At 40.4% G+C, this 20102-nt stretch overlaps 1 protein-coding gene across 1 annotated transcript in view; it reads right to left on the bottom strand.

Moving 5' to 3' along the window:
• PXDNL (peroxidasin like) overlaps window positions 1-20102 on the bottom strand; it is a 267071-nt gene that overhangs the window by 134245 nt on the left and 112724 nt on the right. Inside the window, exon 3 of the mRNA XM_074943098.1 lies at window positions 5232-5303. Coding sequence (XP_074799199.1) covers window positions 5232-5303 — 72 coding nt within the window. The remainder of the gene's footprint in view (window positions 1-5231; window positions 5304-20102) is intronic.

Genomic DNA, 20102 nt, shown 5'->3' with positions numbered 1-20102 from the left:
GTGCATTCACGCCATTCACTTGTGTACTAGTATAGGTCAAAGTGATTGGTGAAGGTAGACGAGTGTATTTGGTCTTTAGACTTCATAAAACTAACGGTACATTATTTGCATTGTTTTCTCTTGTCTGTATCCTGTTATGATGCAGCAGCAAACATTTGTGTGCGCGTGTGTATACCCCTATAATTAATGACCCATCAAAGAAGCCTTGTGCAATGCTGATGAAGGACTTTAACAGACAAAAAATGCAAATTTCAAAGCAAATGGCCATTGTGTGTGATGATTGGAGGTCAGACACTCAAAATGTATCCCTCACTCACTATCATCAAAGGAAAAACCCGCATGGGTAGTATCACTATCAGCTTGTTTTCTGTGAGAAGGAGCTAAAAGAAGTGATTCAAGGAAAGATCCTCCATCTCTGGATTGTTTGGACTCTTACAGGGAAGTGCACCAGATGCAAAGCAGAGGTTCCCAGAGAATCTGAGAACCTTGAAAGGCTTTTGGAAGACTGGCAGTTTATTTCATCACTGTCACCATTTGGAATTACAAACAGACTCACCTGTATATATATATATATATATATATATTTACCTGCTTTAACCTCTCAATAACTCTTATTTACTTTTCTTAGCTAACACATTTTTAATTAGTTTTCTATAGAATTGGCTGCCAGTGTTGTCTTTGGTAGATCTGGAGTACCAATTGATCTGAAGTAAGTGACTGGTCTATAGGGACTAAGAGTCACCTGATGTGGTGTGATTTTTGGTTTAAGCGACCATTATCACAAAGTTCAGTTTGTCTCAGTGGTGAGATAGACTGGAGAGTCTAAGGGGACTATATGTGACTCCATAAGACTGGTATATTGATCCAGTTGTTTCTGGTTTGATGAAACCTCATTATAGAACGTACCAGCAGTTTGGGGTGTCTGCCCTGTATTCTGACAGTCTACCCTGAGTAAGGCATTCACAGTTGTGAGTTACTCCAGACATCATGACACTCCCATGCTGCCCTTTATCTTTAGAATGACTTCCTTGACCTAATCTGACAGTCCCACAGCCTCTCTGTACCAAGACCTACTTCTGCTGTGATGCTTACTAAATATTAGACTACTGCACTGAAGGGTACCTAGAGATATCTGGTTTTATACACACTTTTTTTAAAAAAATGCATTTAATTTTCCTAAGTCAAATTATTTGTAATCATCAAGTTGCACAAAGGCTAACCAAGGTAACCATGTGAACTTATTTAGGTTATCCTTACCCTCTATTCCCACTTCTCTCCTAGCATGTGCCACACTCATAGATTGCACCTCACTTCAGATTAGACAGTTAGGGAAACATGGTGCCTGCTCCTAAGATCTATCTGTTTGTACAGCACCTAGCACATCAGAGCATGATCCTGATTGGAGCCTTTGATCCACAGAGTAATACAAAGAAAGAAATAGAGGGAAAATATATGTGGGGGTGATTGTGGGTCTAAAAATCAGCACCAAAATATTTTGGTGCTGGGACAAATGACAAGGTATGGGATTCTCATGCTCAGGAGCTCTCATGTCTTCAGGAATCACCTCAATTAGCACTAGCCTTGGAAATTACATGTAATAGTTTGTTGGCAGAGGAGGGTATATTGATTGGGCTTGGATTCCTATTTTTATTTTAATCATAAACATGGTTAAAGTTTTTACCTACACAAGAAAAAAGGAGAGAATCCACTGTGTTACATGTTGGGCAATTTCTCAGAAAAAACATTTACTGTTACCCATTTGAGGAATACATTTGCCATATGTTTGGGACTGTTTAGCTAAAGCTAGGAAAGTCATACATCAGACCAATCAGTTCAGGACACTGACAATACAAATTTGTTATTACATAGCATTCTTACATTCTGTAAAAGCTTAATTTGCTTTTTGGGCTCTCCATATTTATGGAGTTACAAATTTTAGCGAATAAGGCTAAAGAGCTTTATAAAATAAATTAGGACTGAATAGGTTACAGGAGACAAATCTGTGTCAATTAAATAGGGACACACCCAAACTTTTCTGCAGAAGAGCGTGATCTTGATGTAGATATTGTGTTTTGTAATGATATAGATTAACAACAATGTAACATGGGAAAGGACATATTACACTGAAGAGAAATACATTAAAATCAGAATGTATATTTTCAGTGTTGTTAGCTGTGGTTGTGAAAAGTTTCATGACAATTGTAAAAAACAAAGTTTAATATATGACGGCTTAGTCTGGAAAGTGAAGTGATGTGCTCAGTGCACTGATTAGCACTTGGATGAATGAAGCCAATTTCCAACCTTCCCAGTGGAGAACAAGTGCGTCAAGTGAACGAGATTATGCAGGGAAAAGATGACAGCCTTAACGTTTCCTTTTGAATTGTCACTGTGATTGTTTGATGGACAATTTTTTTTCCTTGAGGATTAAGAAGAAACAAATTATCCATAACCTTTCTGTCTAGCCAGATGCCATGACAAGAAAAGAGAAGAGCAAATGTAGGTCTCAATTCTGTCTTCTGAGCCGCACTGCAGATCTCCAAAGTTTGAAATAACTCGTGAGTTAGAGGAACTACCAGATGCTTCTATGCTCAATTCTTGTTCCACTTCGGTTAGGCCATCTTCAGAAATTTGCGTAAGAGCAGATATGTATGTTCCCCCATGTTTGTTATGTTATGACAAAAAATGGCTTGACCTACATTAAAAAAATCATATAGGTTTGTGTATGCCACTATCAAGAACAAGCAGAATGGACCAAATATACTAAATTAAATGACAGCAAAACGATAATGGAATAACATATGTTTGAGCTTGTAGAGAAGGATTGGCAAGTCCATAGTGCTTCGCTTTTCCACAGCAGTGGTGGTAAGGGGGTGAATGAGTACATAATGGTAATAATATTAAACTTCATTCACAACCAGCTTTTCTTCTCCCTCCACGTCCATCATTGGGAATTCATTGGATAGTGAAAAGAACAGGAGTACTTGTGGCACCTTAGAGACCAACAAATTTATTAGAGCATAAGCTTTCATGAACTACAGCTCACTTCATCGGATGCATAGAATGGAACATATAGTAAGAGATATATATAGATATACACACACACACACACACACACAAGTTGGAAGTTATCACATAAATTGTGAGAGGCTAATTAGTTAAGATGAGCTATTATCAGCAGGAGAAAAAAACTTTTGTAGTGATAATCAGGATGGCCCATTTAGACAGTTAACAAGAAGGTGTGAGGATACTTAACATTGGGAAATAGATTCAGTATGTGAAATGACCCAGCCACTCCCAGTCTCTATTCAAACCCAAGTTAATGGTATCTAGTTTGCATATTAATTCAAGCTCAGCAGTTTCTCACTGGAGTCTGTTTTTGAAGCTTTTCTGTTGCAAAATTGCCACCCTTAAATCTTTTACTGAGTGGCCAGAGCGGTTGAAGTGCTCTCCTACCGGTTTTTGAATGTTGTGATTCAATTTGTGTCCATTTATTCTTTTGCGCACAGATTGTCCGGTTTGGCCAATGTACATGGCAGAGGGGCATTGCTGGCATGTGATGGCATATATCACATTGGTAGATGTGCAGGTGAACGAGCCCCTGATGGCATGGCTAATGTGATTAGGTCCTATGATGGTGTCACTTGAATAAATATGTGGACAGAGTTGGCAATGGGCTTTGTTGCAAGGATAGGTTCCTGGGTTAGTGTTTTTGGTGTGTGGTTGCTGGTGAGTATTTGCTTCAGCTTGGGGGGCTGTCTATAAGTGAGTGACTCATTTCTGCTATTATGTTCTAACTTTGCCCTTTTGTTTCTCAGAACTTCCCTTTAACTATGACACTGTCATATATAATCACATATTTGCAAGCCCAGGATGATGTTTCAGCTAAAGATTCCCTGGAGGAAGTGGACTCCTGAGCTGGCATAAAACTGGCACAGCAAATCTAAGATGCTAGCACAGACGGCACATTGGAGACTGGATGGGAAATTTCAGGGAACTGTGCTCCTAGGATCCTCTTCACCATAATGTCCCCTGGGTGTCATTACAAAATGGAGGAAGTTCCAGCAATTACATTATTTTAAACACAGAATAATAGAATACATAGATCCTGTGTTTACCAAATGGTAAAAAAAAAAATGTTATTTATTAATTAATGAAATGTATGTGTAAAACATTCACTTATATGTTGGAGTTACAAGGAAATCACAAAAGCTTTACTTTAAATTGTAGGATTTGGAATAAAATAAATCGTGATACTTGTGCAAACTCAAAATCCTCATGAGAGAAAAGGCTTTCGCCTTGAACTAAAACATGAATTTCCAGAAAAATTAACTTTGAATGAGAACATGACATTTACTTATCTGTTTATTTGAATAGTTAAAGGGCTATTTTTCTATACACTGAGTTGATGAAAGGACTATATGCAACATGAATCTTTTAATATTTATTATGTTATTTGGATTCACAATCATACTGAGAGTTTCAGGAACTTTCATCTGAAAACTATTTTCATGATACCTTAATGCTGTTCTCATTTGTCTCATTTGAACCTCATGGTCGCACTCAACAACAACAAAATAATAAGCATCACAGACAGTGTAATGGATGCTGGCAGGAGCAAGTTTAATTTTAATAGCAAACAATTCAACCTTAAGGTGTCATGAAAACAGTTTTCAGATGAAAGTTCCTGAAACTCAGTATTATTGTGAATCCAAATGGTACCTAACCGAAGGCACATTTTTCATAGACAAAACACAATATGGAATATCACAGTTATGTCAAACCTTATTTACACATGGGAGATGCATAGAAAAAATAGAACAAATGAGACTCAGATTCTTCAAAAAACCAAAATCAACAGGTGCGGTCACACATGCAAATTATATTTTCAATGGAAACTAATGAAAGCAGTAGAAAAAAACCAACAACCCTGCACTGGTGAACTGAGGGCCTGATCCTACACATCCTTGCACCCTGGGCAGTCATTTGCATCTGTGCAAATGCTATAAAATCAGAATGGTACCATTCAGCGTTGCTGCTTTGTTATATCGCACTGTACAATATTCAGTGTGTGCACACACACAAAGTATGACAGCTTGCAGATGAGCAGATAGTCTTTTAGCCAGGACTGACAATGCTTCCTAACAAGAGCATACACCATTTATAGTCAAAAACCCAGAGGGTTAACGATCACTCTTTATCACTGAAAATATTAAATTTCTGTTGCGACTTACAGGTATTGCAGATTTTCAAGCCCTTCAAAAGCATTTCTTGAAATCTTCTGGATTTGGTTGTTATTCAGAAGACTGTAAAAAGGCAAAAAAATAGTACTATTTTAAGAATCCTACACAACCATTTAATTCTCAATAACAGCAAGTTAGAAAATAATAAAGATCATCTGATTGAACCAAAGTAGATTTAAATATTTTACCAACATAGACTATTAAAACATATTTTAGCATTAAGAAAAACTAGAAGTGTGTGGAACAATTTTTTTCCCAATTAAACCCCTCTCTTCATGGTTGCACTCAATAATCATAAAATAATTAGCATCACAGACAGTGAAATTGATGCTGGCAGGGACAAGTTTAATTTTAACAACAAACAATTCATACACAAATTATTCACCAAAGCTCTGCACTGCCTGTCTGGTAAATGAAAATTATAATAATATTTCTGTATTAGAGGGACACTGTTTTCCCTTGAAGTTCACATGATGGATGAAATCCTGACTCCATTGAAGTCAACAGTAAAATTCTCATTGAGTTCAATGGGACCAGGATTTCATCCAAGGCATTTCCATGAAGGACGGAAATGTATTTTTTCATTCAGGTACCCTGTCTAGGCACAGATACTTGAACTACACTGAAAGTAAACCAATCAAGGCAGCTGCATCTGAATGTGTTAGGGAAAAGAACTCATTGTGCAGACTTCAGTATTCCAGCAAGTCCTTCACCACACTAAAATGAAACAGTCCTTTTGAGGAGCATGTCAGACTTAAGCCCTTCACGTAAACAATTCATTTTTGTTGTGTTTTTTTCTTGGTGTTACTGTTAAAGTCTGACACCAGAGGCAAGCCTGTCCATTTTGGGAAAGAAAATGGTTTAGTCTTCAAAACTTCAGCAAAAAGTATTAAATTCTTAAAATAAAGAGGGCACTTTTATGTACTTATAAGTGAAAAGGTACATACAAACATTTTTGGTGGATAAAAGATCATAAGGGCACCAGAATATAGATTTTATTCCACCCCTTCCATTTTCCAGATGTAGCTGTGAGAAGAGTTTCCACCTCCTTGGGGTAAACGTGGTCCCACCTCTTCTGTGACTTCCAATCTATCGAAATCTTAGGTCTCATTCCCCATGGATCATCCCTTGTGTAGTCATTTACACCTGCGCAAAGAGTATGCAAAGCAATACCATGCTGTATATGGAACCTCAGCTTTGGTGTTTCCTAACTTTTTGATGCATGACCATTCAACCTTAATGTTCCCTTGACATACGTATGGAACATATCCTTGTGATAAGACAGATACAAATGAATACTCTATCTCTGTATTGTACCAGTTTTGAGCTTCAAATGTCTGAATAGTATTCTTCTATTTCTGATATACAGTTTTTGTTCTGTACAATCAATAATTTAGGCAAAAAAAGGTCTAGTACTGGTCTAGATTACTTTTGAACAAATAAGATGAGTTAATAAATGTTTCAAATGTCTGATATATCTGTGGAGTCATGATTTCCCAGTCATAATTCGTTAGGAATTTGGATAATCCAAAGATAAGTTATATTTTGATCTATCTTTCAGGCTTGGAAATGTTTTAATTCATTACAGAAATGGAATACATTTAAATGATTAACAATTGAATGTGTTTTATAATCAAAAAATCACTTTCCAGGGTTTTATTCAAAGCAATTTTTGTCTTAAATATTTTTTGCTGTAATATTGATATATCATACATATTCCTGGCAATATGTTGGTTATAGTAGTTACAAACTATTTCTAAAGTTTGGTTGGTGTATTTTTCATACAGTATCTGTACAATTTCTGGATGAGATCTTCTGAGATAAAGATGGGAAAATGAGGATGAAAAGTAAAACAATGTTCTCAGTAAGGACATAGAAACCGATCTTAAGAGGGCACTTTGGTTTTTAAGGTTTGATAAATAAAGAGTCCCAAATGATGATTCAAGAGGAAAGACAGAAATTCAGAAGTTCATTATGAGGTACAGAAATAAGAGTGATTGATGACAGCACCGGTGCTTATCCTTCAAATCACTGAACGAGAACATGAAACCTGAGTGGGCAAAGGAAGAGGGCGTGAGCTGTAGCTCACGAAAGCTCATGCTTAAATAAATTGGTTAGTCTCTAAGGTGCCACAAGTATTCCTTTTCTTTTTGCGAATACAGACTAACACGGCTGTTACTCTGAAACCAGAGCCCTTATAGTTACTCAATACCAGAATAGCAGATTTACACATTTCAAGTCAGACTATCATATTTTAAAGATAGATAATTATTTTACCTGTTCCTAGTTTACTTTTTAATTGAAAAACCAATGAATTAAATACAATAAAATGTGAGCTAAGAAGTGTATCATGCATAGTTTACTTATCTATGTACCTGAAGGACACCGGTCACCAACACTTTAGTATCTGAGCACCTCCCACATATTTAAAAATAGATAAAACAATGTCAGTCTCTCTCTTTCTTCGTTTTTAGTCTGTAGGACAAATAACTTACTAGGTTATTATAAGCTTTTAAGTGTGTGTGCGTGCATGCATATGCGTATAGAATTTTACTAAGAGAAGCTATATTAGAAAAAAAAGTTTTGAATTTGTTCTGAATGTGGAGAGGTCTGTGATCTTTCTTATTACTTGCCAGAGATGGTTCCATAGACTTGGTCTAGCTCCCATGAAACTACTGCCTCCTACATTTATGTGCCTTCCCCAATGGTCAACTGTTGCAAAGTTTCAGTGGAATACGGCCAATCAAATTGGAGACTTTGAATATTAAGGTACAGAGAATGAACTGGAGTTTGTATTCTCTATATTGTGCCTTTAATTTTGAAGTTTATGAAAGGACTTTACAAACTTTGTATACAGACCATCCTGCCATTGAAATGCAGCCACCTCTACAATAAAACACAGCGAACAGTAATAAATCCAACAGTTTAGGATAAGAAATGAAGAACAATACCATAACCGTAGTGAATTTACGTACTGTCAGGCCTGTGCCATGGGCAGCTTGTGTGCACCAGTCAGTTACTAAGTTGCAGGTGGAAGTCAAGTAGTGGAGTCAGGGTTGAACTGGATCAGGACACCACGAAGTCAAGGTCAGGTAAAAGGTTACAGGCAGCAGGCATGTAGCAGAGATGGGGACAAACCAAGGTATGATTGCTCAGAGCTCCAGTATGGAACTGGAAAAAAGCCTGTTGAGAGTTTTTGGGTTAAGTTTAGAGGCGAGAGCAACAAGGGTGATGTCGTGGTGGGCATGTGCTATTGACCACCAGATCAGAAGGATGAGGTAGACAAGGATTTCTTCGGACAACGAACTAAAGTTTCCAGATCACTGGCCCTGGTTCTAATGGGGGACTTCAGTCACCCTGACATCTGCTGGGAGAGCAATGCACAGATAATCCAGGAAGTTTTTGGAGAGTGTTCAGGACAACTTCCTGGTACAAGTTCTGGAGGAACCAACTAGGGGCCATGCTCCTCTTGACCTGCTGCTTACAAACAGGGAAGAATTGGTAGGGGAAGTAGAAGTGGGTGGCAACCTAGGTAGCAGTGACCATGAGATGGTTGAGTTCAGGATCCTGACAAAAGGAAGAAAGGAGAGTAGCAAAATACGGACCCTGGACTTCAGAAAGGCAGACTTAGACTCCCTTAGGGAACTGATGGGCTAATATGAAGGTGCAGGGAGTCCAGGAGAGCTGGCTGTATTTTAAAGAAAGCTTATTGAGGGCACAGGAACAAACCATCCAGATGTGCAGAAAGAATAGCAAATATGGCAGGAGACCAGCTTAGCTTAACAGTGAAATCTTTGTGAGCTTAAACTCAAAAAAAGAAGATTACAAGAAGTGGAAAGGAGGGAGTACAAAAATATTGCTAGAGCATGCAGGGATGTAATCAGGAAGGCCAAGGCACAATTGGTGTTACACCTAGCAAGGGGTGTGAAGAGTAACAAGAAGGGTTTCTAGAGATATGTTAGCAACAAGATGGTGGTGAGGGAAAGTGTGGGAACCTTACTGAATGGGGGAGGCAACATAGTGGCAGATGATGTGGAAAAAGCTGAAGTACTCCATGCTTTTTTTGCCTCAGTCTTCACAGACAAGGTCAGCTCCCAGACTGCCGCACTGGGCAACACAGTATGGGGAGGAGGTGAGCAGCACTCAGTGGTGAAAGAACAGGTTAAGACTATTTAGAAAAGCTGGACATGCACAAGTCCATGGGGCCGGATTTAATGCATCTGAGGGTGCTGAGGGAGTTGGCTGATGTGATTGCAAAGCCATTGGCCATTATCTTTGAAAATTCGTGGTGATCCAGGAAGGTCCCGGACAATTGGAAAAAGGCAAATATAGTGCTCATATTATAAAAAGGGAAGAAACAGAACACAGGGAACTACAGACTGGTCAGCCTCACTTCAGTCCCTGGCAAAATCATGGAGAAGGTCCTCAAGGAATCCATTCTGAAGCACTTGGAGGAGAGGAAGGTGATCAGGAACAGTCAGCATGGATTCCACAAGGGCACGTCATGCCTGACCAACCTGATTGCCTTCTATGATGAGATAACTGGCTCTGTGGATATGGGGAAAGCGGTGGATGTGATATATCTTGACTTTAGCAAAGCTTTTGATATGGTCTCCCACAGTATTCTTGCCAGCAAGTTAAAGAAGTATGAATTGGATGAATGGACTATAAGATGGATAGAAACCTGGCTAGATTGTTGGGCTCAACAGGTAGTGATCAATGGCTCCATGTCTAGTTGGCAACCGATATCAAGCGAAGTGCCCCAGGGGTCAGTCCTGGGGCCGGTTTTGTTCAACATCTTTATTAATGATCTGGATGATGGGACTAATTGCACCCTCAGCAAGTCCACACATGATGGGGGAGAGGTAGATATGTTGGAGGGTAGGGATAGGGTCCAGAGTGACCTAAACAAATTGGAGGATTGGGCCAAAAGAAATCTGATGAGGTTCAACAAGGACAAGTGCACAGTCCTGCATTTAGGAAGGAAGAATCCCATGCACCGCTACAGGCTGAGGACCGACTGGCTAAGCAGCAGTTTTTCAGAAAAGGACCTGGAGATTACAGTGGACAAGAAGCTGGATATGAGTCAGCAGTGTACCCTGTTGTCAAGAAGGCCAGCAGCATATTGGGCTGTATTAGTAGGAGCACTGCCAGCAGATCGAGGGAAGTGATTATTCCCCTCTATTCGGCACTGGTGAGGCCACCCCTGGAGTATTGTGTCCAGTTTTGGTCCCCCCACTACAGAAGGGATATGGACAAATTGAAGAGAGTCCAGCAGAGGGCAACAAAAATTATTAAGGGGCTGGGGCACATGATCTACGAGGAGAGGCTGGAAGAACTTGGGTTATTTAGTCTGCAGAAAAGAAGAATGAGCGGGATTTTATAGCAGCCTTCAACTAGAATCATAGAATATCAGGGTTGGAAGGGACCTCAGGAGGTCATCTAGTCCAACCCCCTGCTCAAAGCATGACCGATCACCAATTAAATCATCCCAGCCAGGGCTTTGTCAAGCCTGACCTTAAAAACCTCTAAGGAAGGAGATTCCACCACCTCCCTAGGTAACGCATTCCAGTGCTTCACCACCCTCCTAGTGAAAAAGTTTTTCCTAATATCCAACCTAAATCTCCCCCACTGCAACTTGAGACCATTACTCCTCGTTCTGTCATCTGCTACCACTGAGAACAGTCCAGAGCCATCCTCTTTGGAACCCCCTTTCAGGTAGTTGAAAGCAACTATCAAATCCCCCCTCATTCTTCTCTTCCGTAGACTAAACATCCCCAGTTCCCTCAACCTCTCCTCATAACTCATGTGTTCCAGTCCCCTAATCATTTTTGTTGCCCTCCGCTGGACTCTTTCCCATTTTTCCACATCCTTCTTGTAGTGTGGGGCCCAAAACTGGACACAGTACTCCAGATGAGGCCTCACCAATGTCGAATAGAGGGGAACGATCTCGTCCCTCGATCTGCTAGCAATGCCCCTACTTATACACCCCAAAATGCCATTGGCCTTCTTGGCAACAAGGGCACACTGTTGATTCATATCCAGCTTCTCGTCCACTGTAACCCCTCAGTCCTTTTCTGCAGAACCGCTGCCGAGCCATTCGGTCCCTAGTCTGTAGCGGTGCATGGGATTCTTCTGTCCTAAGTGCAGGACTCTGCACTTGTCCTTGTTGAACCTCATCAGATTTCTTTTGGCCCAATCCTCTAATTTGTCTAAGGTCCTCTGTATCCTATCCCTACCCTCCAGTGTATCTACCTCTCCTCCCAGTTTAGTGTCATCTGCAAACTTGCTGAGGGTGCAATCCACACCATCCTCCAGATCATTTATGAAGATATTGAACAAAACCGGCCCCAGGACCGACCCTTGGGGCACTCCACTTGATACCGGCTGCCAACTAGACATGGAGCCATTGATCACTACCCGTTGAGCCGGACAATCTACCTGAAGGGGGGTTCCAATGAGGATGGAGCTAGGCTCTTCTCAGTGGTGGCAGATGACAGAACAAGGAGAAATGGTCTTAAGTTGCAGTGGGGGAGGTTTAGATTGGATATTAGGAAACACTATTTCATTAGGAGGGTGATGAAGCACTGGAATGGGTTACCTAGGGAGGTGGTGGAATCTCCATCCTTAGAGGTTTTTAAGGCCTGGCTTGACAAAGCCCTGGCTGGGATGATTTAGTTGGTGTTGGTCCTGCTTTGAGCAGGGGGTTGGACTAGATGACCTCCTGTGGTCTCTTCCAGCCCTAATATTCTATGATTCTATGGTCAGAAGCTAGAGTCTAGGGTCCACAGCAAGGCAAGGCCTGGAGCGGAAGCAAGCAGGCAGTTTGTGCCATTACTCAGTTAGCTCCCCATGATGGCTTCTTGGTTTATATACCAGAATAATCCAACCTGTGGGCTATAGGGGGCCGCCACTCAGGCCAAGCTGGGCTGTACTTCCTGCAATACCTTGCTTCACAGGACCCTCCAGTAGAAACTCACCTTGAGCTACCGATGATGCAGAAGCATTGGCGGCCCAAGAACCCTCATAGTTCCAGGTTCTAGTCCTGCAGTTTCTTATAGGTAGGTATGGAATCACAGAAATGTAGGGCTGGAGAGAACCCCAAGAAGTCATCAGATCCCAGATCCCTGTGCTGAGGCAGGTCAGCTAAACCTAGACCATCCCTGACAGGTGTGTGTGTAACCTGTTCTTAAAAAATTATGGGGATTCCACAACCTCCCTTGGAAGCCTATTCCAGAGCATTATAAGCTCTTCTAAGTTAGAATTTAGCCAAGACACTGAGACTAAAACCTCTACTTTTGGCAGAAATGCTATGGTATCTATCATGATTTCATGTGGTCAGGGCTTCCATTTTACATTTTGTACAGAAGACTGCAGCACAACACTAGCTAGCATTATAATATGGCATCTGTTCAGGATTGACTGAAAGGAAAGAATGGCCCTTAAGTAATCCTAAATGTGACACACAGAAGTGCTGATATGAATCAACTTTATTTTTCTAGATCTAATCACATGACATGGGTCAGGGTTACAAAAGACTAACTCCATCACATGGCAGGGGTCAGAATCCATTTACTCCACTGGCTGTTTTTACACAATCCAATTACTGGCCCACCCTGATCCTGATCCTGTTTAGATCATGAGATTTAATGCAGATCTCAACAAACGACGACATAATTCTAGCCCTTATGAAGTCAAGCCACATACGGTTTGCAGTGTATACAGCTGCTGAGTCTATTTAAAGTGCCTGCTTAAAACATCAATGATATCTCTATAAAGAATCACAATTCCTGTGAAGCAGCAATCTCAGCTATGTTCACAGAGGTTTAAAGGAGCAATTAAAGTGTGAAGGGCATCACTGTTTACCATGGTTCAGCCACCTACACAGACCAGTAGAATGATTAATGAAAAAAACAGCCAATAAGAATGGAATCTAAGTATAAGATGAAAAGTGGCAGAAAAATAAATTACACAAGACCTATTCATGCAGAGTTTGAGCCTTCAGGGGAAAAGGAAGCTGTACTAATACACTTCAAACAGTTGCTGAATATGCAAAACAAATATGGACATTATTTTTTTCTGGCAAGTATTTCTAATATTTTTAAAAATATAAATCTAAGATGAGGCAGAGGGAGGGGGTAAGTTTATCCTTGCCATTCCAAAACTCAGCCCCTTAAAGCATCATTCCTTTTTCTTGGCGGTTAGGTTTTGCATACATTTTTAACTCTGAATTTTAGACCTAGGACATATTGGGACAGTAAGGGGGAATTTGCTGAAGTAACAGCCTTCCTTTGGGAATGGGTTGTGCTTCTGCTACTACTGAAAGAGGGAAAGAATCTCTTCTGTTGTTCTTGGTTTGTTTTTTTTTACCCCATCTCCTCCTTTGTCCTTTGGTTCTGAGAGGTTGTTTTCTGTATTTTTCCCTTTAAAAATCTTTCCTGTTGCAAGAGCTAAACAAACTCCCTGTGGACCACCTTCAGCATGAGATATATGAAGTAAGAGGAGATGCACCTTTTATAGAACATAATGACTTTGAGCAATACAAAGTCACTTGTAATTTTGAAGTGCTGCAGAAGCACCGGGGGCAACTCTGAATTTCACAGCAAAGTCTAATGGACAGTCTGCATGCATTAGACTCATCCTTTGTATTTTCTTCCTAAAGAAGACACTTGTATTATTCCTTGAAACAACTGATGACATCACATTCCAGCATGCAAGCCACTACTTAAGTAATGAACAGGCCTCACACTTACATAGGCAGAATGGCCTAGTAGATATAACACTAAACTAGGATTCAGGAGACCTGGGCTCTATTCCTGTCTTGACTGTTCGGTGTTCTTGGGTAAGTCAGTTCACTGTTCGGGATCTATTTCCATATCTGTAAAATGGGGGATAATGATTGTGGCACACTGTACCTCCGGGGAACATCCTACCCCCACATGTTCATCCTTATAATATGATTGTGTGGTATCCAATGCAAATTTTGTCATGTTGGGTGTCTTTGGAAGGCTCATGATGCACTGAGCATTGATGTTATAGTAATTGTTGTTAAAGTAATGTTATAGGTTGTAATTTCATGTACATAGTTATGAGGCTGAAAATGTGTCCTCATGGCTTAAACCAAGCCCAGGCAAAAACTCTACAAGAGCAAAGGGGCAGTTCATACCTCATCAGGGCATGTATGGGACAAACCTAGCCCAGCCTCACAGGAACAAAGGACACTGGCCTAGGCAGCAACAAAGGATCTGCTGGATTCTCAAGTGAATCCCCCCCCCCCCCCGGCCTCCTTTGGTCAGTTTGGAACTGAGATGAGGTAATGCTCACCTGACTGAACGGGGGTGGGGGGCAAAGCCAAGAGGGAAGAAAGAACATGATCAAAGGGAGAGACATTTGCCATGCTCTTCCTCTCTCTCTTCCACCTCGATCTACAGACATCACAATCAAGTGACTGAAGTGCTGATCAAAGTGGAGGGCCTGGCTGAGGAGCAACCACCCAGGCTGTGGTGAGAAGCATCTAAGTTTGTAAGGGCACTGAAAGTGTTAAGATCATCTTAGAATGCGTTTTGCTTTTATTTCATTTGACCAAATGTAACTTGTTGGGCTTTGACTTATAATCACTTTAAAACTATTTTTGTAGTTAATAAATTTGTTTGTTTATTCTACCGGAAGCAGTGCTTTTGGTTTGAAGCATGTCAGAGACTCCCCTTGGGATAACAAGCCTGGTGCCTACCAATTTCTTTGTTAAATTGACGAACTCATATAAGCTTGCAGTGTCCAGCAGGCATAACTGGACAATGCAAGACAGAGGTTCCTAGGGCTGTGCCTGGGACTGGAGATATTGGCTAGTGTCATTCAGTTGCACAATCTGAAGAGCAGCTTACATGCCAGAGGCTGTGTGTGAACAGCCCAGGAGTGGGGGTTCTCACAGCAGAGCAGTGTAAGGCTGGCTCCCAGAGTCAAGGATTGGAGTGACCAAGCAGATCACTGGTCCAGATAATACCAGAGGAGAATGTCACAATGAGATGGACCTCCTTTGTAAAGTGATTTGAGATGTACTGATGAAAAGTAGTATTATAACAATAAAACACAAAGAAATCAGAAGTACATCCTTACTATACCTTATACCACAAAAAGACATGGAGCCTTATTCACCCTTGTCCTGCATATTGTGTCGTCATTTACACCAATGAAAAGTAAGTGCAAAACTATCAGGGTAGCATAATAGCATAATATAAATGACTGAAAGGTTAAATGACTGCACATTTGCACAAATGAGTTAACCAATCTCACTGTACCCAACTTTCTCCTATGGAGTATGTCCAATCTAGAAGATCAGAGGTTTTCAAAGGAAGATAGCAAAGTGCATATGATAAATGATTAATGAGAAAGAAAAAAACCTCTCTTCACTGACTGGTAGAGAGAAGAGTGAACAAAAACAGCTGCAAATCATCAACCATCAAATCAGAAGGATTTGGAAAATGTGTGTAGAAAGAGATAATGCAATTTTAAATAATAGTTTAGGAACAAAACTTGCATTATAATTCATAGGAACTTGCAAGTTCTGTTCTCACTGGAAATGATGAAAATAGATTCTAAATGTTACCATGGCAGTTCATTTCTAGCAGAAAATTTTCACTATTCATTTGGGCTGTGTTTCAGCATGCTGTAGAGTGACTTACATGCACACTCCCCATTAACGTTAAGAGAAATATGGGTGAAAAATCTCTGCACTGCTTTGAAAACACAACCTCTTGTCTCCAAATCATAAAGAAAAAACACAATCACAGTCATGTTTTGTACCAGTTCAAAGATTTTCAATGATCAGCTACTCAAAAGTCTAAACATGACAGCAAACCAATTTGGAAATATCCCCCCCAAAATGATATTTCATCCTTTATGGCAGCCAAGCTTATTCTCACCCTCAGAAACTTGATTAAACTAATGGTAAACACAGGAACACTTGGATGGATAGAAAGGTCAAACTGAATGCTGAACATCTGAAAAACATGTTGAGTTCTGATTAGTGTGCAATGAAGCCTACAGCCTACACAAAAAAACTATGTATTCTCCTTGGAGGTTTATGAAGTGTCTCCTGTGATTTTTTTTTAATGGAAATGACAAAAGCATTGGAAATATTCTTTATTAAAACATGCTGGTGTGTTTCAGGGTGTGTGTGAGCAGATTAATTAGGTTAATGGTGTGATGTTCTATTTGACAAAGTGAGATGAACCACATGTTGCACTATTTGCTTGTTTCCATAACTCTACACCCTGTTATTTTTCTTCTCTGCCCATGACTTTCTAAAGCTTAAAAAAAAAATGCAAGCATCAGTATAGGTTAGAAGACAGACAGACAGAAAGATATTGCATCTGAGAACAAAGGAACAAATAGTTGCCAAAGAACTGTAAGCAGACAGGTTTGTATTAGCTATGTATTCGTGTGGTCCATCCTCAGAGCTATGTCATTCTGCAGCAGGCCAAATATAGCTTATGTACTATGGCTCAGATCAAGCAAAGCAAAGCTGAATTAATGACACACATGCTTAACAATAAGCATGTGCTTAAGTACTCTGCTGGATTGAGGCCTATTTTGGCTCAAGAACCGCTTGTTTCTGATCTTAGCTGTTATATTTCATGGCATACAAACAGAAGCATACTCTTGTAGCCCTACCCTTTTGCTGAGCATTCTGACGGACAACACACAAGAACCCAAAAAACCAGAGAGAGAGAAAGAAAATATGCTGTTCCCTTAGCCAGGAAGGCACAACTCACCCCAACTTGCTGCAAGCTGGCTTTCTCAAGACTTAGTCTGCTCTGCACACTTTGCCTCAGAACCCCTTAGCTGTCCCTCCCTGCTCTGGCAATTTCAGTTCCAACACAGTACTCCAGGATGGGGCCGAAGACTGGTCCAAAAAGGAAAGGCAAAGGAATAGCCCAAGAGGAGGGCTGAAGGCTCTTCTGTTTTGGGGCATTTTGTGAATTTTCGGTTGCACCTTCTTGTTACCCTGGAAGGGGAACTAAACTTTATGTGAGGTGGCCAAAGGGCTGAACTATGGAAGACCCGGTCAGAGGCAGATGGGCTGCAAGAACCCCATGCAGAAGCTCACCCTAACAAAAAGGTGCACTGCAGCTGGTGAGTACACTACAGCAGAGTCTGATGAATCTATTTGACAGTAGGATCTATCTACTGTGAGAAGGAAACAAACCTGTGCAGGGAAACTCATTGGTTTTAAAGTACAATGCTCTTTCCACTCCGTTCACACAGCTCTCAAATAATTACGATTGTTTATCTGATATTGCCCAGAAAAGTTTACAGTCTAAATAATCTAATCACAATTGCTCTTTGCTCATTATATATGAAAACTTCCCAGAATGTTCAGTTGTGATTAGAAAGCCAGATTTTCATTTTCACTCCAGCCCTTTTGCTGCTGTTTAGGCAGCATCACAGGGACAGCAGAGAATTCCCCAGTTGGAAGGGATTGTCATAAGATGGCAGCATCAGCCACCTTTACCCTGCATGGTTTAGGGGACATAGCATGGCAGGGTGGGAGGGAAACATACTGGACTGCCACTCTGCTGATCCTCAGCTGGTATATGGTCCATAAGGGAGCAGCTCCTAGGCTGCCCTAGCTCTTTGAGGGGAGCTTCCGGCCCTGAGTCATATATTTTAATGAGTTACTTTGAACTGACAAAAAGCATGGGGACTGCATATATATTTTATTTGGCTGATCTCAGAACTCCAACTACCATTTGTACCTCACAGATGCTCCGGCACTACATGGGTGGTAAACAGAGTATATACAACTATGTATGCATTACTGCATGAGAAACTACTATTTTTTTTTCTGAGGGAAGTGTAAACTGCATTACAGTGATTAATTTCCACAATGATTTGGTAATTCAGGAAACTGCACTCAATAGAAATGATTCATCTGGTTTTACTATTTTCTTTCAAGACAAGGAGTAGTCAAAACAGACAGACAATGACATCAAGTGTTGGCACTCTAATTTCAAGAGCGCACTCAGTTTGAGAAAGTTCTGTGTTCACTTTAAAAGTATTCAGAGTTCATAGCATTTGACTCAGTCCACATATTGCCAGCACATTTTTCAGTTAACATAGCCTCATTGAATTTCAATGACTTGACACAGTTCCTTGGTTGCAATCAGCAAATCGCCTTACATTATGTACAGTAGCAAGACAAACAAATTAATATGTGTAAGTCACACCACCAGAAATATTCATCAACCGCTCAGAAACAAAATGAACCAGGTTTCTGGAAAGCACTTAATGATAGGGAAAATGGCCTAAATACATCATTCTAAGATTCTTAACGCATTAAATGAAGTTGTGCATGTAGATATATAGAGCCATAATTTTAAAGGGACCCTCAATTTTGCAAGTACAATTAACTGGAAGTGGAATTAACAGCAAAGGCAAATGCTAACATTCAGATATTTAATTATGTGATTTCAAATTACACCCACAAAACTGTAGGCTGCTTCTAAATACAATAGTTCAAAAGATTTCAAGCCTGCAGAAGCTGACATTACTAGCACCTATCATGAGTGCAGTCTCTTCACTGTTTTATCAGCTGTCACAAAGGCTAATAAGGCATTGCAAATACTCCATCTCAGGTAAGCAACATGGCCATTTGAACACCATGTGACACTACATTAACCCACCAATCAACTTCTCTACAGACACCAGGGAAGTTTGACCAGTGGAAAGACTGAACATGTAATTCTTAGAGTCAGTGGTAGGATGGTGAGGACCCACTAGCCCTATAAGAAACCACAGGGGCTCAGAAGGAATTGCAAAAGGGGAAAGAGACCCATATGTGGGTCATAACTAACATTTAAAGAGCTTGAAATAAAGTCTTACCTCTAATCTGCCCACCTAACTGAGCTGGGATTTATTTAAAGACTCTAAAGCTGATAGTTGTTTTTATTCAATGGTGTCATAAATATAAAGGGAAGGGTAAACACCCTTAAATCCCTCCTGGCCAGAGGAAAAACCCTTTCAGCTGTAAAGGGTTAAGAAGCTGGGATAACCTCACTGGCACCTGACCAAAATGACCAATGAGGAGACAAGACACTTTCAAAGCTGGAGGTGGGGGTGGGGGAGAAACAATGGGTTCTCTCTGTCTGTGTGATGCTTTTGCTGGGAACAGAACAGGAATGGAGTCTTAGAACTTAGTAAGTAAGCTAGCTAGATATGCGTTAGATTCTGTTTTGGTTAAATGGCTGATAAAATAGCTGTGCTGAATGGAATGGATATTCCTGTTTTTGTGTCTTTTCGTAACTTAAGGTTTTGCCTAGAGAGATTGTCTATGTTTTGAATCTAATTACCCTGTAAGGTATTTACCATCCTGATTTTAAGGGAGGTGATTCTTTTACTTTTTCTTTTATTAAAATTCTTCTTTCAAGAACCTGATTGTTTTTTCATTGTTCTTAAGATCCAAGGGTTTGGGTCTGTGTTCCCCTATGCAAATTGGTGAGGATTTTTATCAAGCCTTCCCCAGGAAATGGGGTGTAGGGTTTGGGGAGCATTTTGGGGGGAAAGATGTTTCTAAGCGGGCTCTTTCCCGGTTATATATCTGTTAGACGCTTGGTGGTGGCAGCAATAAAGTCCAAGGGAAAAAGGAAAATAGTTTGTACCTTGGAGAATTTTTAACCTAAGCTGGTAAAAGTAAGCTTAGGAGGTTTCCATGCAGGTCCCCACATCTGTACCCTAGAGTTCAGAGGATTTTGATTTTTTGAACAAGCAGCACACATCTCTGTGAAGTTTAAATACAACATTTTACAGAAGCAGTGTTGTTTGCAACACACAGAACACTGATTAGGTGATTTAAAACACAGCCAG

This window comes from Natator depressus, chromosome 2 (genome assembly GCF_965152275.1).
Source record: "Natator depressus isolate rNatDep1 chromosome 2, rNatDep2.hap1, whole genome shotgun sequence".
In the NCBI taxonomy this organism is placed as follows: domain Eukaryota; kingdom Metazoa; phylum Chordata; order Testudines; family Cheloniidae; genus Natator; species Natator depressus.
This window is presented reverse-complemented; position numbering and strand designations above follow the sequence as displayed.